Source organism: Cydia fagiglandana, chromosome 4 (assembly GCF_963556715.1).
Source record: "Cydia fagiglandana chromosome 4, ilCydFagi1.1, whole genome shotgun sequence".
NCBI lineage: Eukaryota > Metazoa > Arthropoda > Insecta > Lepidoptera > Tortricidae > Cydia > Cydia fagiglandana.
Window position 1 is genome coordinate 7,999,279 of NC_085935.1, and position 21,899 is coordinate 8,021,177.

A 21,899-nucleotide genomic window follows, 5' to 3' on the forward strand; every position below is an offset into this window, starting at 1 on the left:
AAAATACTATATTCCACCAAAAAAAAGTTGGCAACCCTAGTTTACAGTACATGCAACGGTTACGGTTACGACTCGCTAATGAGTATCCGGCTTTAGATAAATCAAAATCATATAATTGGAAACGTTTATTATATTTTGACTCATTTTTGTAGCGTGGCTGGTGAACCTGTACCGCGGCTACCTCTGCATCTGCGCGGGCGTGGAGCAGCAGCTGAGCGGCGTGGAGCGGCACGCGGAGGCCGCGGCCGCGCAGTGCCTGCGCGAGTGGCGCCGCCTGCCGCGCGTCGTGTCGCACGCGCACCTGCCCCTGCTGCGCGCCGCGCAGCAACTCATGGAGCTCAGCGAGGCCGCGCAGATACACACCGTGAGTGCTTATAGGGACCGTGCGCGTTGGCGGGTCTGCCATCTTGCCTGCATCGGAAACATATGTGCAATACCAAAGCAAGTGCTACCATCTACCATTCTCGTCGGTATGTTTCCTTGTGCATAGTAGGTTCTGCCATCTTGTGGGCTACATCGGAAGCATAAACGACACATTTACAGCTTGGCAAAAAAGAGTAGTACTGTAGTGTCGTCCCGTTTTCTTATATAAATTGGTTTGAAAGGGACGACACTACAGTGTTGCCACTTTTTAATTTCTACTCTTTTTTGCCAAGCTGTACCAGCTCGCACCAAAAATCTAACGGCTCCCATGCTGCCCCCTATAGTTCATGCACGGGGCTTATTCTGTTAGCTGTCTGTTCGTACAGTCAGCAGCAGATATACCTGAGCGGGCAAGGTGTCCAAGAAAACATATACACTTCAATCGTCACAAAAATAAGGACATCTAAGTTGCCATTTTAGCGTAGGCTTTCAGTTCGTCACATATATCTTAACTTCTGTGTTTTTCTTTAACACATACACCCTTATTTAATCACAATGACAATAACGGTTACAAAGTCAGTGGTAACTAAGCACTCAAATTCAAGCTGCTGTCATTAATACCTACACGCACTGCCAATCACGTACGTCAGCAGCCAGCGTGCCACCAGTTGCTAAGCAGTTGTTATTTCAATGGTAACTAAGCATTAACATTTTATCTGTTAATCTTTTAAAAAATACTGTAGCAACTACGAATTGACACCTCCTTTCTTAAAGAAGTATTTTATCGTCAAGTGTCAAACTTAGACAATAAATAAGTATAGGTTCTACGAGAATGATCGGTTTTTTATTTTAACTGTCATAGGCGGCCGTTCTTCCAAACCGAAAGCATATTATATGTTAATATATTTATTTAGCCCGCTTATTGTACTAAAATATCCTATATAGTAGTAAAATACGATGCTCCGAATCGATCAAAGAACGAAGGAGAAAATAATAAAATTGAAACTTAACACGTTCACTGTCCTAATCTGACATGTAAACCTTATGGCTTTGTAATAGAGGCTAGCCGTGGCCCCACGTGAGGAGCACGGGCAGTAAAGGTGTTAAGCATATCCAACTATGACTTCTCTCTTTATTTTGTTGGTTGGACTCATGATCCGCAAGAACGGTGCCTCCTCTTCTATAGATGTACCTATGCGATAAAACCATCACTGCCATACATATACCTACGTAATATGCTAACTGTTGACCATAGGAATGACGAATTTTGTTTTTACAACTTAGCAGAGAGGATAGAGTATACGGTATCAGAGATTATATACAGTATGTATCAGAACGAAAGGCCAAGAAAGAGAAGAGACCCATTAATGTTTAGGTCATACTGAGCAACTTTTACTGTGGGACCAACCCCGAAACCCCGGAAAAAATTTTACTCTCCCATAGATAATTTCAACATCAGACCAGCAAAATGTATGAAACTTCCAATTATTTTTCCGCGTTTTCGGGGTTGGTGATGTGACATATCTTCAAAAAACATATAAACTTATGCGAAATTAATATAAAACTACAAATTAATAATAGAAATGAAACCAAAAAAAAAGGTTTAATCTCTAGGTGCGTCCGACTAAGATTTGAACCCGCGGTCTCTGCTTTGAAAAGCAAACGCCTTAGTAACAAGACCACAACGTGCCTTGACAATTGGCTCTAAATTCGGCTTCAGTTAGTTTTCGCTATGTGTCACTCATTCGTTTTGATGATTCTATTCAATAAAAGAAATAGTTTGCAGTAAATTGACTGACAGGCCCCTGTCAATGGTTGAAGGGCAAAACGTGAGATAGATGTATGTAATGACAAGACTGTACTGCTTTCGATGATTGTCAAAACGCTTTACCTGAAATTAGCATAGCTATTATTCATTCAATATACGACCATACATGTATGCTTTAAACGTCTATTTTTCCATATTGTTCAGATATATTTGACACGTTGACCGCTTAGATACCAGTGGTTTTTTGACAGCTAAGGTATCAATGATTTGTTGTAAGTGTAGAAATTAATGAATAGCGACTGTTAAGATATTTGTGACATGTTGAGCGCTCACAGGTAAATGCTACCATGACAGTCAACAACTTTTTGACAGTTTAAACGTTTACCTCTCTTTGAGCACCTGGAGTGTATAGCGACTTCTGCTGCTGACTGTACGTCGTTATGAACGGAGCGGGGAAATGGTTAAAAAATGTGTAGTTAAAATCATCAACCTTGTAGATTCGTTTGTCACGATATCGCATAGGTTGGGTGGGCATCAAGTAACAGCGATTTGATCCGGTATACGGCTCCAAAGACGAAGCTCACTCGCTCAGTAATAACCTGTTAATTTTTTACTTGTTCACAGGGTCTCGTCCACAGCCGACCCACGTCCCTCCACGACATGAAAGCCATCGTGAAAACGTGGCGCAACCGTCTCCCTGTCGTCGCGGACCCGCTGTCCCACTGGGGCGCCATCTTCACGTGGCGACAACACCATTACCAGTTCATAGCTTCGCATTACGACTCGCAGACTGACCACGCGAGCAATCACAGCATGCTAGGCGTACATGCTAGTGCTCAGGTTAGTAAAATATGGTCGTGCTAAACCCGCTCCTACCTTTACCTTTCATAGATTTAAAATATCCACATTGCTTTTATATATACCCAACGTAACCTGAAATATAACTCTGAACCACTTCGCCTATTTACCTCTCTATCGATCGAATATGCAAAAATGAACATTCGATTTTCGATCATCGCGATCAAAATGTCTGGTTCCAGAAGCTAGATTGATTCTTTGATTATAGTACGGTAAAATCTTACATGCAATATTCCTTGACTAACTTAACTTTTTTATATTTTCTAGGCAATAATCCACTTCGCAAAAATAGCTAGAAAACACAGTCTATCCGGCGTGTGTCTCGATTCGCTGCACCGCATCTACACAATCCCTAGCGTCCCCATAGTCGATTGCTTCCAGAAAATCAGGCAGCAAGTCAAGTGCCACATACAAATGTCGTGGACCGAGGGCAAGGACGAACTACAAGAGGGCTTGGACATGATCGAGTCGACTAATTTCAAATATTTCACGAAGGAGATGACCGCTGAGTTCTACGCGTTCAAAGGGTTGCTGTTAGCTCAGTTAGGACGTTCTGAGGATGCTAACAAAGCGTTTGCGGCCGCAGTGCAGCTGCACGACACGTTGGTGAAGGCTTGGGCGCTGTGGGGAGATTACTTGGAGCAGATATTCATTAGAGACCCGCGGCAGATCCAAGTGGGAGTGTCCGCTATGACGTGCTTCTTGCACGCTTGTCGGCATCAGAATGAATCTAAGTCGAGGAAGTACTGCGCTAAGGTAATATTTTTGAATCATTCGATTGCTTGATTTTTAAATATTGACGCCTGTTTCACGTCTAGATTATAGTCGAACTCTTCAACGTTTGGGAACACTTCTATTTACGATGGTTGTAGCATAACGATTCGATGTCGCGTTAAAAATTCAGAAGTCCGAATGCAAAGAGACTTTGCTGGCTTGAAAGAACTCTAAATATGGAGCGAAATTACATAACCCCTATGCTTCCAGGTCCTATGGATGCTTAGTTACGACGACGAGAAGAACAGTCTAGCCGAAGCGCTGGACAAGTACTCTGTGGGGGTGCCGCCCGTACAGTGGCTGCCGTGGATCCCGCAGCTGCTCGCCTGCCTGGTGCAGTACGACGGCAACGTCATCCTCAACCTGCTGAGCCACGTCAGTATACAGTATAACTTCAAATCCTACAAATGAGACGAGAACAGTCTGGTCGAGACACTGGACATGTACAATGAATGTTATCTAAAGCATTGGCTTTAACACATTCACTGCCAGCGACCCGCTAGGCGGATTCTCAGTTCGTAGGCGCTTTTCCCTAAAAACTACGTAATCAGCTACGAACGTAACGCGTAGCTCGCGCTTACAGTAAAGGGGTTAAACTATTGCACTGCTAAAAAAAGTGACCTCGGCAGGTGTTGAAACTTATCTTGAAATAGCTTATATTTAATCTGTATGTACTTAAACATCATTGAAATATTTGTATGTTTGTGCAGGTTGGACGCTTGTATCCGCAGGCTGTGTATTTCCCTATTCGGACCCTATACCTGACATTGAAGATAGAACAACGCGAGAGGCACAAAACAGCGGAAAATTTGGCCTCGAATCTACCACACCAGTCTGCTGCTGTAAGTACTAAAAGCCTACTGACTAGCATTACTGATCTTAGAGGATATAACCAACGGAGACGCCATGTCTAAAATTTTCGGTACAAAACAGTCTGCCGTTTTTTGCGGGGGAGGGGCACATCAAATGTATAGGTACGTCATGTCAGATAAACGTCAGTCCATACATATAGTTGACATGTGGTTGACCATTGGCCGCCTATTTTCGACAGCCCTCTGTCATTAACAGGCGTTCCCCTGAACGCCTGTTAATGGCGGCTCCATTGTTAATTACTCCGAGTTACTGATTGACGTTAGTGTTTAGCTAGCCAACTAGTACTCTTACCGAAAATATTTCAGAGAAAAACTGGGTTATGTACGGCATGAGGTCTTGGAAAGTACAGCGAGCTGCCAGTGTTTATACAAATCATACTCACTGAAACCCCTGTTTTGCCACTATGATTCGTTTTGATACCCATTTCATTAAACTCTATTCTAGTAAAAAACAAGTTTAAAAGAGGCTTGAAATACAAATAACTTCTCTTGGTCGCTAATATTCACGTGTTGCGGTTCCCACCATCGTCCCTAATACCTCTACCGACTCCCAGCTCCATTATGTCGTTTTTAGCGAGAAGCGGTGCCGAAGACAACACGATAAATCTACAGATAACACGATAACCGCCTTCCTACTTCTAATTCAACCGAATGATCAAAGACCGCAATGTAATGAAACTCGCATGCGAGTTCTCGCATCGTGTAAACGAGACCTCACGATAAGCTCTCTTACTACTTGACTGGCCTTCTCTGGCTTCTCTATTTTTCCAGCCCCCGTAATGATGTACTACTATGTTAAATTGTATTGTTTCAGCCTGGAAGGACGGCAGAGCAAGGCGCATCGTCTTCCAGCGGCGGCCCCACGGGCGAGACCGGCCCCATCAAGGCCACGCTGCCCATGTGGCGCTGCTCGAAGATCATGCAGCTGCAGCGCGAGATACATCCCACCGTGCTCTCCTCGCTGGAGGGCATCGTCGATCAGGTATATACAACTAGTGTACGAGTAGCATTATGTGCGTCACACCGACCGGCTAGAGTTCAGACCGGCCCCATCAAGGCCACGCTGCCCATGTGGCGCTGCTCGAAGATCATGCAGCTACAGCGCGAGATACATCCCACCGTGCTCTCTTCGCTGGAGGGCATCGTCGATCAGGTATATACTACTAGTGTACGAGTAGCATTATGTGCGTCACACCGACCGGCTAGAGTTCAGACCGGCCCCATCAAGGCCACGCTGCCCATGTGGCGCTGCTCGAAGATCATGCAGCTACAGCGGGAGATACATCCCACCGTGCTCTCCTCGCTGGAGGGCATCGTCGATCAGGTATATACTACTAGTGTACGAGTAGCATTATGTGCGTCACACCGACCGGCTAGAGTTCAGACCGGCCCCATCAAGGCCACGCTGCCCATGTGGCGCTGCTCGAAGATCATGCAGCTACAGCGCGAGATACATCCCACCGTGCTCTCCTCGCTGGAGGCCATCGTCGATCAGGTATATACTACTAGTGTACGAGTAGCATTATGTGCGTCACACCGACCGGCTAGAGTTCAGACCGGCCCCATCAAGGCCACGCTGCCCATGTGGCGCTGCTCGAAGATCATGCAGCTACAGCGCGAGATACATCCCACCGTGCTCTCCTCGCTGGAGGGCATCGTCGATCAGCACCTCTAGCACATCTTGCATCCGCGACTTAGACCGCGACTCGAGTCGCCATTCCCGCGGCTGTCAAATCTGTCGATTTCCGTAGCATAACTTGTACCCGCGACTGCAACAGCCGCGTAGAGAACTCAAAGTCGCGGCGCGACTCGTCAGTGTTACCCGGCGAAATCAAAGTCTAAACAAATCGATATTTGCAAGTGGCAACACTGAATCGGAAACCAGGGATGCGCTAAATCATTCGTTCTTTGGTGGTAAAAAATCTAGTTTTTTGTCGATGGTTAAGTTTTTCCTGTCAAAGTCAAGGAACTTTCAAATTTTGTCAACATTTAATTACGGGAAAAAATATGAAAAAATGTAAGTAATAGAGCCTTATATACTTAATATTGATAATATTCCTTAAAATATATATTGTTTAAAAATTTCTGTTTAATAAACCTTTTAAATGAAATATTTTTGTAAGTTACTATAATAATGGAATTGCTATTATTGGTTTTGTTCTCATATTCCTGTTGTAAATAGTGTTTTTTATTTTTTCAGAATAAGTTCAGCATTATCCTAGACACGATTGATATCCCAGTACCCAAAGGAAAATATTATTAACAGGAACTTGCCAACGGGACCCGAAGTGGAGATTCAGGAAAAGAAACACACTAGTTGCCTAGTGTGTTTCTTTTCCTTGTAGGTTTCAAACGCGGTTCAAAGCTTGTAGGTTTCAAAGTAGGTTTTAGCTTTAAGAACACCACCGAGGAAGTGAACTATTAATAATAACCCTAATGGTTATGGCGTACCTATCTAAGCTGCCACAGTAACTCTCAAATAAGTTTCATATAGTTTTTCTTGTGCCAATAATGGATGGCATGTGTGTGTACCTACTGTGTACCTAACTGTTTATGATTTGACAAATTGATATGAAAAGCTTATTTCATAGTCCTTGATGAAGACATGACCATATTTTATTGTCTTGTTTACAAACCAATTTTCTTTCCAGGGTGATATTTAATTGCCCTACGCCGCATGTCGAAAAAAAAGGAAGAGAGAAAATACTTTTCAAGGGTAATAAAGAAGATTCTTACAATTTCTCTATAGTGGTTCTAGATGTTAATATATATTAGGTTTAATAATAAGAAATATATAAGGCAAAGCAATATACTATTAATTTAAATATTGTTTTTTTTCTCTCCTGTATTTTTACCTGAAAAGAAACAAAAATAAAGTAGGTAAGTAAGTAGCTAGAACTCCTAGAAGCCATTATTAAATAGCTCCCCAAGGCCCACTTCATACCTAATGTTGACAGCAACGTATCATAGCATGATCGTATCAGGCCCTGTCAAACATGAAGTGAAACATCTAGAACACGGGTATGATCTTGAGGAGTTTCAATATGGTAGACCATATGATAACCGTACCTATGCTACCTACGCAGACTATGACATGAGCGTAACGACTCCTTCAAAATATTGTTGGTCGGCTCGGTCCAGTTACGTCACAGTATGGTGTTGGCAGGGGACGGAATGGTTTAGTGGGTGTTGACTGATAATATTTCATACAAATGATGAATGCATGATTTTGAGCCGGACATGATCCTGTTATAGCCACGTATTACATCATTCTGTTACAGTACGATGCAGCGGGCACAGGCCACATGTAGGTATGTTTTGTTGAAGGAAGGTTCCAAACGGTACCTAAATAGTAAGAGATTGTTGAAATTAGACATCTAACCGTGATCCTAAATATTACTACTAAGACTATGGCTTACTTAATAAGTTGGATAGTTTGTTTTAAACATTTGTACCTACCCACCTCATCGGCTTCATTTATGTACAAGCAAGCGGGCTCCGTTGTTAGGTTGATGAAAGTTTTGTGTAAGGAAGTCTTAGGATTACTTTTACAAACTTACGAACCTGAATTGAAATTTTAAAATCCTACATATGTACCTAATTACTTAATTGAGTACCTACAAGCTAGCTGTTTTAAATTAAAGTTGTAAACATGATGGGTGTGTTGTGGTACTTGTAGGTATCACCATGCATAATCGATAAGAGAGTGCGTAAAGCGCATTTAGTGATTGTTCCATACTTCCTTATTCCTTAGGGCAATAAGTAATTATACAAATTATATTATTACATAATATATGAAACTTGTTTTTAAGTTATAATTATCATGAGTTTAGTTAAAAAAGTACAAGCAAACCACCCGCGAGAGCGAGTCGCGTTATAAAGTCGCGTAGACTTCGACTCGCGGATTGACATAAAGACGAGAGAATATTTTGTCTCAAAATAGGCAGTTGTGCTACGGATTTTAGTTCAAAGTCGCGATCGTTGTCATTTTCTGACAGTGACACCTGATCGCGAGTTTGTCGCGGCTCTCGCGCGTGAGTTGTGCTGCCAACACGCGACAAGCCGCCAAGTCGCGCCGATCTGTCACTTCTCACGCCTGTCGCGGCCAGTTGTGCTAGAGGTGCTGGTATATACTACTAGTGTACGAGTAGCATTATGTGCGTCACACCGACCGGCTAGAGTTCAGACCGGCCCCATCAAGGCCACGCTAGATACATCCCACCGTGCTCTCCTCGCTGGAGGGCATCGTCGATCAGGTATACGAGAGCCAGTGGAGCGTTGTACGATTGACACCAATTTCCTGGAGTTTGGGTGTATCTTACGTGTGCGGTATCCATACTAGAGTAAAATATAAATCTTCTAAACAATTACTGGAATCAGTTATGTAACGCTGCCATACATGACCCAAAAAAAATTTATTAAGCTATGAGCTTCATCACATCTGATATTTTGAGTAATTGTAAGCATTTCTAGCCTGGGGTGGGGGGGAGGGTGGGGTACAAAGACGGCCGCCACCCGTCATCTTTAAAAAAAATCTATTCTGATCCTGGTGGGTACTAGGGCAAGTTTGGTATCATTTTCGTATAAACCAAAGACGTAGAATTCATTGCTGATATTTGTTTTTTTCAGTTTTATAGTAATTTTACAAGAAAAACGTAAAAAGGTGAAAAATTTGGTTGGAGATTTTTGCTACGCGGAGCCGAAACTACAAAAGATAGAAAGTTGAAATTTGCACACTAGATTAAATTTATAAAGTGTACAAGAGATAAGAAGCGATTTTGAGAAATTCAACCCCTAAGGAGGTTAAAAAGGGGATGAAAGTTTGTATGGGGTTCAAGTTTTATTTTAAGCTAGGAATTTGAAACTTCGTAAAACGATATATTATTAAAATATAAGAAAACTAATTTCAGCGTTTTTGAAAATTCATCCCCTAAGGTGGTGAAAAAGGGGTTGAAAGTTTGTATGGATATCAAAAAATTTTTCTAACGCGGGACTTGAATCTTTGTATTTGGGGATATTATTAAAAGACAGGAAAAGTAATTTCAGCGTTTTGTAAAATTCATCCCCTAACAGGGTTAAAAAGGGGTTGAAAGTTTGAATCCATTACAAATCCGAGTAGACACACATTTCTTATTGCCTCCCAGGCTTGAAATGCTTAGAATTACTCAAGGAACATATGTGATGAAGCTCATAGCTTAATAAAAAAAAATTGGGTCAACTTTATAACTGCTTCCGCTAAATGCTTTATTTTGTTTTAAATGCCCGGGCGTAACAAATCCTGGTTTGATGAATGGGACTATAATTGTGAAGTTCAGCTGTTCAGCCGTCTTTGAGAGATTAGGAAATAAACATAAAAAAGTCAAAAATAAAAAGATTTCGACGAATTAAAACATTGATGTCAAAATAAATGGGAGCGTCATTAGTCGTAAACCGGTGGGCCAGAGACCCTGTGCAATACTACCACTTTAAAAAAGAATGTGATTCATATGAGGTTCAAATTCTCTTCAAGTCTAAGAGACAACAAACTGGGAAAGAAAGTTTATTGCGAATTGGGGGGGGGGGGGGTCTGGCTGGACATCGGATGATGGTAGCATGACGTAGGAGGAAACGGAATCATTCGAACAATGATTTTTAGATGATTTGGGGGGGGGGGGGTCAAAAATAGATGACGTAATTTATGAACAGCCCCTTGTAACGTGGTATTGTTTTACCAGATGGTGTGGTTCCGCGAGAACTGGTACGAGGAGGTGCTGCGGCAGCTGCGCGCGGGGCTGGCCAAGTGCCACGTGGTCGCGTTCCACCACCGCGCCGCCGTCGCCGACGCCACCGTCACGCCCCACACGCTCAACTTCATCAAGAAGGTCGTCTCCACCTTCGGCATCTGCATAGGCATCGGCATCAGTCAGTATTTATATCATATAGTCTAACCCCCTTATTCATAAGACTTTACGGGCCTGATTTAATTAAATTTTATTTTATCCTTTTCTCACGCATACATAAGTCAAAATGACAGATAAAGACAAACGATTATTCTAGTTCGTTTTTTTTAGCATTAGAAAGAATTTGCAAGAAGTTAAGCGATCTTAACAAGTCTTTAAATTGAAAATCGCTTTTTAAAAATCAAAAACGATTACTTATGAAAGCAGAAGAATATAAATGATCGTATTAAATTCATAATTGTTACATATTTGCCGTAACTTATTTTTAAAATGTGTTTTTCAATTAAAAGACACATCAAGATTGTTTACCTTATTTCTAATGCAAAAAAAACCAACTATAGCTAATTGAGGTATATAGCGCGTTTATGAATAAGGGGGTAAATATACGTGAATGTGTTTAAAATAATTACAAACTACAGAGCTGTATAGCACGAATTTGTCCCAGAATTTATACGTCTTGTCATATACAATCAATGAATCTTTAATCCTTTGAACGCTACGCTTATCCTGCGCGGCGCGTCATCGTGAACCTTGTTGGAATACACAAAAGTTGATATTGAGCTGTAACCGCGTGCGTCAGTAAGCGGTCAAAGGGTTAATATAACTGCAATGCGATGGCCATTTAAATATAATACATAATATATTTCTTTACAGAAGTAAATCTGGTTTGGTATGCATGTTACACTTAAATCACCTGGCATCAGCGAATTTTTCGATTTGATACAAGTAGTATATTTTGTATGTCGACAGAAAATGTTTCAAGTGTTGTAAGTGGTGCATTCTCTTCAGCTGCCTCCGAGAGCCTGGCGCGGCGCGCGCAGGCCACGGTGCAGGACCCCGTGTTCCAGAAGATGAAGACGCAGTTCACCAGCGACTTCGACTTCACGCAGCCCAACGCCATGAAGCTGCAGAACCTCATACAGAAGCTGAGGAAGTGGGTCAAGATATTGGAGGCGAAGACTAAGGTTTTGCCCAAGTGAGTGTGGTACAGAAAAGTGTAAATGACATTCTTTTTCACCTCAGCAGCTCGAACAAGGGTACTTTGCTTCTTAAACACAGTGAGCAAAATGCGATTTTGCTCACTGAGTGAGACAAAATGACATTCAAGTGGGTTTTATAGTCAAATGTCATTTCAACATGCGGGGTCTAATACAAGTTCGATATACTTGGGTTCTATTATCTCTGTCCCTCTAGGTATGTTCTCACTGCTTAGGGTGAAAATTTTTGTGTACTACACGAGATCAAAGTTATTTACATCTCGTGCGCTTTTGAATCCCTTACTACGCTCAAGATTCTAAATTAGATTCACTCGCTACGCTCGTGAATCTATTATAGAATCTTTCGCTTGCACGGGACTCAAAATAAGCACTCGAAGAAATATCAAACTTTGATCTCTTGTTGTACAAATAACTATTTTGTAGGTATAGTCTGTGCGGAAAGAGAAGTCGTGGAATTTATGGGGCCCAATCTTAGAGCATTAAGTAACTGGAAATGTCATCGCTGCCATTTTCGTTACGAAACAGTCTGCCGATTTTTGCGGGGGAGGGGACGTCAAATGTATTGCTATTTCTACATGATTTGTACGTAACGTACAAATAGCCATATGTCATTCCATACAATATTTTGCACAATTTTGCAAGTTTTTCGGCAGAGGGGTAAGCTCTTAAAGGCGACTCCAGTTATTAAATGCTTTAAGGGCCCAATACATTCCACGACTCTTCTCTTTCCGAACAGACTCTAGGAGGCCGTAACCCATGCAACCGGCAAGCGTTCCTTTTAGAATAAAGCACAAACATGATCTTTCAAAGGGAATCACGTAGTTTTATTGTGGTTTTATTATTAGAACATAGAATATTACAAGATCTTACCTTAAAAATTTTAACATCCAATTTTTCATTTACTTTCAATTTGTTTGTTTGTGCTGTAGTCGCAATTATGTGAGAGCATTTGTGACGTCCCACGGGTAAAGGTATCTTATGGCGGTTGGCGCTTACGCTATTATTAACCCGCTCCAATATTATTGCGGGGCTATGTGACGTAAGCGCCAGCCGCCGTAAGGTACCTTTTGCCGTGGAACGTCACATTTTATCATGAAGTGTTCTTAGAAAATATTAACGGACTATTATTGTACACTTGTGTTGTGTAGCCGTTCCTTGCTGTTATTATGTCCCATAACACAGGTGTAATTACAGTAATTGTTGCCATACAATTTCTGAGAAGAAATAATGAGTACCATTATGTCTAAAACAAATTTATGTTTTCAGGTCATTCCTGATAGAAGAAAAATGCCGATTCCTATCCAACTTCAGCCTAAAGACGGCCGAGGTCGAACTCCCGGGCGAGTTCCTGCTCCCCAAACACTCGCACTACCACGTCCGCATCGCGCGCTTCATGCCGCGAGTCGAGATCGTACAGAAACACAACACCTCCGCGCGCAGACTGTACATCCGCGGACACAACGGGAAGATATACCCGTACCTGGTCGTGAATGATTCCGGCCTTGGGGACGCTCGGCGCGAGGAGCGCGTGCTACAGCTACTCCGCATGCTCAACCACTACTTGGGCAAGCAGAAGGAAACATCCAGAAGATTCCTGCACTTCACAGTACCGCGTGTCGTTTCGGTGTCACCGCAGATGCGTCTCGTAGAAGACAATCCCAGCTCGATATCGCTGTTGGATATTTACCGCACCGAGTGCGCCAATAGGTATTAAGTTTTTTTAAATATTTATTTTACCTTTAGCAATTACTGCTCATCTCATTGTTGTAGACCTCACCTTTGCGGATTTATAATTATAAAGTAATTTTTTTTAAAGATCCTAATGTCTTACGGTGGTATTCCACCTGTCCAATTTCTTTGTCCATTGTGTATTACGTCTCACATTTTGATTTAATGAGAGTGTAAGACGGACTGACATGGGATAAAGAAATTGGACAGGTGGAATACCACCCTTACCTCACGGAGCCCTTGGAGCTCACGGCCATAAAGGGCGAATGGTTTGCAAACAATGATCATAGCACGGCACAAAAATGGAGCGCAAAAGTAGCAAATTATGTCCGTCTGATTTATGATCACTCGTGCCCGATACAGATCTCTCAGCTGTAGCTGCTGTAATTATAAGTTTGAAGAGATATCTGCCAAAATCCTCGCGTTTCTCTTGATCGTGTATTATTATGTAGGGGCGTGGAGTACGACGCGCCGGTGGCGCGCTACTACGAGCGGCTGGCCGCCGTGCAGGCGCGCGGCTCGCAGGCCTCGCACCAGGTGCTGCGGGACATTCTACGGGAGGTACGTAATCACTTCTTTTTTTTTTGTTTTTTTTTTTAATTTATTATTTAATAGGACCTTTATACATTTGTACATATCGGCCCTATAAAGCCGCTTCTTATATCTTCAGAAATAAGTGTACATAAGTGGACATTTAAAATAAAAATAATTAGAATTTATTTGTTAAGCATAACTTCAGCCAATCTATATACCAATTGTGCCGTGTCCGATATTGGGTTACAACAAGTGATTACGTGTATGGTGCCTTCATACACGTAATCACTTGTTGTGGAATAATTTTACGGTTTAGACTCACTTGTTTTTAGTCACTCGCGCGACATGTTTCGGAGAGCCTAGGTCTCCTTTCTCAATACACGCCCAATACCGTCGTGAACGCTGCTCGCACTGTTAGTGCTTGAGAAAGGAGACCTAGGCTCTCCGAAACATGTCGCGCGAGTGACTAAAAACAAGTGAGTCTAAACCGTAAAATTATTTAATGTTAGTATGTCTCACAACAGCTTAAATTCGAACACTTGTTATGGCTTCATCACACTGCAGAGGGTTCCCGATTCGCTCGCACCTAGGTGGGACTAATGCGCGCTGCACTGCGGTCAAGTGCAAACAACATTTATGCTGATCGATCGACTTGATAGACATTGACACATTATTGTTATATTGTTATATATGTAATATGGGGTAGATCTATGTTTACATGCGCCGACTAGAGGGTAGGGAAACATTATTGTATGACAGTTTGTCAGTTCTGAATTACACACGATTGAGCTTGCTGCTCCTGGATATACCTAAAGGCCCCTTCTAGTTACATACATAATAATTATGACAAGGGCAAGGGCAGTAGACGACCGACAATGTTGGCGGAAAGACTTATAGTCGGTTTTCGAGGTTTTAGACCTAAGGCCAGACTAGACTCAAGAACTGATTGTTTACCACCGATTCGAACAATGGAGGCAACTAGGACGTTTCAGTATAAGTATTCCGTTTCCACTACCACTACTCCACTGAGTGTCCAGACATGTCGCGTTATTTCGTATTTCTAATGATTCTAGGTTCAAATTTTAACAATCATTTATTTCGTTCATGTTGATCAGTCAAGGTCACAGACAAGACATCCTCCAGACTGAGCATAGTAGCGCTACCCCCTCTGACACAAATATACGGTAGTTTTACTCCATCTTCAAGTCAAGTGTCTTTGTGTGACGCCCGTGTCTTTGAACGGACCAATCACGGCACGGGACCTCGGCCACGGCCTCGGGACGGCCAGTCGATAAAAGGGAAACCAAAATTAGGGTATACGAGTGTTAGGACAACTGATCATTATGACAAACAATATTAGGGAATGCAAAGATAGGAGAAAAAACTTTAGGGATTCAGATATAGATCCCTCACCTCGTCCCCCGCACCCCTGTATTTTTGACAGCATCGGTTTCATGAAATAATTGTTCTAAGTTCCGTCTAGATGATTCCTAGTCTATGGTCGAGGTATTGTAAGTGTAATGTAATCGTTCCCCAGGTGCAATCTACGATGGTGCCAAAAGGCATGCTCCGCGAGTGGGCGGCGGCGACGTTCGCCGCGCCCACCGACTACTGGACGTTCAGGAAGATGCTCACTCTTCAGCTGTCGCTGGCCGGCCTCGCCGAGTACGTGCTGCACCTCACGCGCCTCAACCCCGACATGATGTACGTGCACCAGGACTCGGGCCTGCTCAACGTGTCATACTTCAAGTTTGACGTCGACGACACTACAGGTATATACACACACACTTACTGGACGTTCAGGAAGATGCTCACTCTTCAGCTGTCGCTGGCCGGCCTCGCCGAGGACGTGCTGCACCTCACGCGCCTCAACCCCGACATGATGTACGTGCACCAGGACTCGGGCCTGCTCAACGTGTCATACTTCAAGTTTGACGTCGACGACACTACAGGTATATACACACACACTTACTGGACGTTCAGGAAGATGCTCACTCTTCAGCTGTCGCTGGCCGGCCTCGCCGAGTACGTGCTGTACCTCACGCGCCTCAACCCCGACATGATGTACGTGCACCAGGACTCGGGCCTGCTCAACGTGTCATACTTCAAGTTTGACGTCGACGACACTACAGGTATCACTTGCGGACTCACTACGGATCCGCACAACGCTTCGTGCATATCGCTGTCTCGCACGCAGATCGGAGCGGCGTGAGGATCCGTATAAGTGTAATAATCGAATAAATATCCAATTATCTATACAGCTAGTGTGAAATTGATGCTTAAGTGGGGAAACTTAAGGCCGAGCCACACCGGCTTGCGTGTGCGTGACGTGCGCGTGTGCGTGCGCTAAAATGTTGGAGCCGCACACGCACACGTCACGCAAGCGATGTGCCGTCTCTCATAAGGATCTGTATACTACAACGCCGCACGTGCACGTCACGCACACGCAGCCGGTGTGCACATGCCTTTATTCGGGGATTTATTTACCACAGCTGGTGTGAATTTATCAAATAAGTAAAATAATAAGTGAAAGTATGCGTCTAAATGTATGCGTCTACCTGAGTACCGTCTGTGCCTATGCCTACCGATTGGCAGGACTATAATCCAATGATAGATGTCATCTTTTATTTCATTTTTGCGTTAGATTTGGTGAATTTGTATATACTTTGATTTATGGTGGTAAGGTGGTATTCCACCTGTCCAGTTTCTTTGTCTAATGTGTATTTTGTCTCACATTTTGCTTAATGAGAGAATGAGACGCTATGACATTGGACTAAGATATTGGACAGATGGAATACCACCCCTATGCATGAGTGCTTTGAGTTTGAGTGAGTTTAAAGATAGTATGGGCTCATTTGTTTGCTGTTTTTCTTAGAACTAATATGCACGTCGGGTTTATTTTCTATACTTGTTTAACATTTTAAAACTACGTACATACATCTGTCTCACCCCTCTACTTATGCGTCATGTCATGTAGGTTTTTTGTATTTGGCAAGCGTGGAAATACAATTACAAATCTTAAGCAGCTAAATTCTTTCTTAGTGACCAGTAACTAATGACTTTATTTGTATTAGAATGAGACAAAAATTATTTAAATAAAGTAAATAAAATCTTGCCTGCTAAGGCCTGTAATACAAGAAAACAGTGGGGTTCGAAAATAATCACGAAATATGGTTGAATTTAATTCGTTTTGAAATGGAGTGAAAGAATATATTCAACTCTCTTCCAATTGAAAATGGTTGAAATTACATTGAAGTAATTTAATTAACTTGGGAGGATAGTCAATTGTATCAGGTGACCAAAAAAGTTCGTGCGGTTTTAGGCGGCGCTCACTATAGAGACATGTTTGAACTTGTTGCGATTCCTAGCGCCCAATATTTAGTGTCAATATAACATGCACGGACTCGTCAGTATATTGATGCGCTCTATTTTGTTAACACGCTGTTCATAAGTAAATTATTTTTATCTAAAATGTCAGTTAATACTAATGTGATCCGGGCTTGTTTGCTCTACGAATTTAAACTCGGCACCATGGCTGCAGAGGCATCTCGTAAAATATGTACGGCATTCGGTGAAGATGCAGTATCAGAACGTACTGCACAAAAGTGGTTTAAAAAGTTCTTGTCTGGTGACGAGTCGCTTGAAGATTTACCTCGTTCAGGAAGACCCTCTGTTATTGACAATCAAGAATTACGGGCTGCCATTGAAAACGACACTAAGTTAACTTGCCAGGAACTTTCGCAAATGTTTGGTGTTAGTCATGAAACAATTCGTTTGCACTTACATCAGTTAGGTAAATCTTGGAAGTTAAGTAAATGGGTCCCTCATGAATTATCGGATGAACACAGGTGTCATCGAGTATCAGTTTGTTCAGCATTGCTTTCGCGCTATAAAACTGAGCCGTTTTTGGACAGTCTGCTTACAGCTGATGAAAAATGGATTATGTACAATAATACAAAACGAACCCATCATTGGTTGTCCCCAAACCAACCAGTACCACATGTACCGAAGACGCCAATTCATTGCCGGAAGATCATGCTTTATGTATGGTGGACTGTTGCTGGTATAGTACACTACGAGTTTCTTCCCGAGGGTCAAACTATTACTGCTAAACTCTATTCGATGCAGCTTGAGCAAGTACACAAATCGTTACTTCAGAAGCAGCCTGAACTAGTTAATCAGAATAAAGTAATATTTTTGCAAGATAACGCTAGGCCACACGTTGCCAAGCTCACTCTGGAAAAAATTAATGATTTAAAATGGGAGTTACTACCCCACCCTCCGTATTCTCCGGATATGTCTCCAACGGATTTTCACCTTTTCTTGGCTTTAGATAATCATGTGATAGATAAAAAAATTCGAAATCAAGTTGAGATCGAAGAGGAGGTTGCCAATTTTTTCACTTCAAAAAATAAAAGCTTTTACAAGGACGGGATGTATGAACTTGTATCTCGTTGGGTAAGAGTTCTAGAATGCGAGGGTGCTTATATAAGTGAATAAATTGTTTTATAAATAAATCTACAAGACTTTGATTTTTACCATAACAACCGCACGAACTTTTTTGGTCACCTGATAGCTCCACAGCTCCAGTCAACTCGGTTGCATATTAATATTCATAATTATTAAATTTGGAATCCTAAACAGGTAGGTCCAATGTGTTTTCGTGGTATGGTATTTGCACATTCCAATAAAACATAGCACATGTGATTTTTTTACCTATTATATCTATTGACAAAATAATGCAAGGTGGTTCTCCTTAGCTCGATTTTCATACAAACTTTCTTGGCACCCTAGCTCCTATTATATAGGGTTTCTTCGCTTGTATATGTAATGTTTGGGTAGTATATATATTTCTGTCTTCGCTTAACGTAAAAAAATACTAGATTTTGATTAAAATTATTAAGAAAAAAGCCTTTGAATATTGGTAAAATTTTGCCTCATTGCTTGTTTGTGTGAGTGATGCTTATAGTATCGGTGTAATTCTAACATGGCGACTTCATTTGACAAGCAATCATTTTTAATTTGTCAAAGCTGTAACAGATGGCACTTTAAAACCGCAACACAGATTACCTGTGTATTTTGTTTTATTTTCACTCAATAGAGGGAGGTATATTTAATGCACAAAGCATGTTACGAGTATACCTACTCATTTAAGAATCTCCTTTCTGATATAATTTCATTCCCAGATTTAATATAACTTAATAATTATTATGATTATTACACAATAAAATACATTTATATATTTATAGAAAGGTCAGTCCAAACAATCATTCGCGTTACGGTCGTCCACCGAAAACCCTTGTGAATTCTGCTTTCGTTTCGGTAGAAATATAAATGTTCTCTGGAAAAGCCTATATTTATTGTAACAATGATTTTTAAACTAAAATACCTGGCTATATTTTTCTCAAAAATATATAGGTATGTGGAGAAAAATGTCATCTTCTTGTAAATAAACAAGATTCTATAATATCTTCTGCTTGTGCATAACAATAACATTAGTAGATGATATTTTTAGGGTTCCGTACCCAAAGGGTAAAACGGGACCCTATTACTAAGACTTCGCTGTCCGTCCGTCTGTCCGTCTGTCTGTCACCAGGCTGTATCTCACGAACCGTGATAGCTAGACAGTTGAAATTTTCACAGATGATGTATTTCTGTTGCCGCTATAACAACAAATACTAAAAACAGAATAAAATAAAGATTTAAATGGGGCTCCCATACAACAAACGTGATTTTTGACCAAAGTTAAGCAACGTCGGGAGTGGTCAGTACTTGGATGGGTGACCGTTTTTTTTTTGCTTTTTTTTTGTTTTTTTTTTTGCATTATGGTACGGAACCCTTCGTGCGCGAGTCCGACTCGCACTTGCCTGGTTTTTTTTCAAAAATGCTGCCTTTCACCCGAGTTAAAACACTCTACTTTTCATTTCGCATACGAGGAAAGTAAAATGCATGTGTTTTTTTAAATACATTTTTATAGTAGGTATTTTTGAGAGTAGGTATTTTCAATTAACAATTTGGCCAAAAGTATCGTTATTTATGGAATGGGGAGTCAAATATCAGAATGGAAATTGTATAACAAATCCATTTATACCCAAATTTCAATTGCTTATTGTAAAAAGAATAATAAAATCGTACTTGGAATTGGAACCTAAACTGCTCTAGTGCAGTAACGTATCATTTCTTGCACACCTTTTACAACAACAATGACCCTCTTTCATATATTCGGCCAAATTGTGCTTTTTGAAAAACTAATTATAGCCAGCCTTTTATGAATGTAGTATGATACCTTAGGGTATGGTGCTTTACGCACACTAGCGTCCCTTCCCCTCCCCCTGACGCAACCCCCCCTTTTTGCATGAAATATGTCCCGGTTCACAGTTTTTTACATTTTTTGAGGAAAGTATATATTTTAGGAAAAAAGTGTCAATGAAAGAAATAATCCTTAATAAATTCTTAATAAAAAAGGTCATATTCATTTTTTTTATATGATGCACCTAATTCATGTATTAGCTTGTCAAAATTCGAAATAACATAGTTTTTACTTAGGGTTCGAAACTCATTTATTATACACGGTGTAACATGAGGAAACCGAATAATTTTAACAGCGTATTCCTGATCACGTTTAGAGACAAAAATGTCCTATAAACTTTTTGAAATTCGCCTAGTTTCAGAGTTAACACCAATTAAAAAAAAACATGTTTCTCTTGTTACATAGTTCAAAACGCCTTTTTGATGGCGATGTTGCTACTATGGGATTTAGTCTAAATATCCTAAAAAAAAAAGTCACAAGTCAAAAAGTGACAAGTAACACTTTGCAAAAACTAAGTTTTACGAATAAAAAACCATTTTAAGTGACAAGTTTACCAATAGCATTTAATTTTTATGTACAAATTCATTCATAATATTAAAAAAAAACCAAACAATTTTTTTTTTTTGGCGAAATTAACCTAAACACATATTACATCTTTTCCTTTTTTTGACCTCATGTATACATTTTACGATAAAAGTGTCAATGAAAGAAATAGTTCCTTATTAAATTCTTAGTAAAAAAGGTTATATTCATTTTATAACACTTATTATACAAGGTGTTCTCAAGAAATGCGAAAGATTTTATTTCCGAGGTCAAAAGAAGGAAAAAATGTATGTATGAGTTTAGGCCAATTTCGCCGAAAACAATTTTTTTTATTGTTTTTAGGGTTCCGTACCTTAAAAGGAAAAAACGGAACCCTTATAGGATCACTCGTGCGTCTGTCTGTCTGTCCGTCTGTCACAGCCGATTTTCTCCGGAACTACTGGACCAATCAAGTTGGAATCTGATACACATATGTAAGTTTGTAAACAAATGAATTTTAAACATGGGGGCCACTTTTGGGGGGTAAATGAAAAAATTCAAAAAAAATTTTCAAACTATATCATGTTACATATCAAATGAAAGAGCTTATTGTAAGGATCTCAAATATATATTTTTTTATAATTTTCGAATAAACAGTGTAGAAGTTATTCAAGAAAATAGGCAAAAAATGACTATTCCCCCCCCCTTTTATCTCCGAAACAACTAGGTGTAAAATTTTGAAAAAATACATAAAATAGGTCTATACCTATAGATGACAGGAAAACCTATTAGAAATGTACAGTCAAGCGTGAGTCGGACTTAATTACAGTTTTTGATCCGACTCCTACGGATTTTTTAAAGATTTCACTCACGTTTCGCATAAATAATGTTTAGTTTTTAGTTTATAAAATACATATGTATGTTAGTCTGTAAGGTATTTGTAATATGGGCCTTGTTCCCTGAATTAAATATCTAAATAAATAAATAAAAAAATATAAAAAATACATTGTTAAAAATTGTGTAATATACGGAACCCTTGGAACGCGAGTCCGACTCGCACTTGGCCGCTTTTTTTTAATTTTTTGAATATATATATTATATATGTATGTACATAAAAAGTAAATGTTATTGGTAAACTTGCAAGTAACATGGATTTTTACTTTTTTTTCGTAAAACATAGTTTTTGCAACGTGTTACTTAATTGTCACTTTTTGACATATCAATAGGGATATT

The 21,899-nt window shown here is 40.6% G+C and overlaps 1 protein-coding gene across 2 annotated transcripts in view; it reads left to right on the forward strand.

The window, feature by feature from the left end:
- LOC134663610 (transcription-associated protein 1) overlaps positions 1-21,899 on the forward strand; it is a 55,391-nt gene that overhangs the window by 30,054 nt on the left and 3,438 nt on the right. The window contains exons 35-45 of one of the 2 annotated variants that reach the window (XM_063520026.1): positions 153-364; positions 2,756-2,971; positions 3,257-3,745; positions 3,974-4,138; positions 4,474-4,605; positions 5,450-5,617; positions 10,350-10,536; positions 11,325-11,550; positions 12,839-13,279; positions 13,753-13,861; positions 15,372-15,606. In XM_063520026.1, the coding sequence (XP_063376096.1) occupies positions 153-364; positions 2,756-2,971; positions 3,257-3,745; positions 3,974-4,138; positions 4,474-4,605; positions 5,450-5,617; positions 10,350-10,536; positions 11,325-11,550; positions 12,839-13,279; positions 13,753-13,861; positions 15,372-15,606 (2,580 nt within the window). The remainder of the gene's footprint in view (positions 1-152; positions 365-2,755; positions 2,972-3,256; positions 3,746-3,973; positions 4,139-4,473; positions 4,606-5,449; positions 5,618-10,349; positions 10,537-11,324; positions 11,551-12,838; positions 13,280-13,752; positions 13,862-15,371; positions 15,607-21,899) is intronic. The other variant, XM_063520027.1, reaches the window with a different exon arrangement.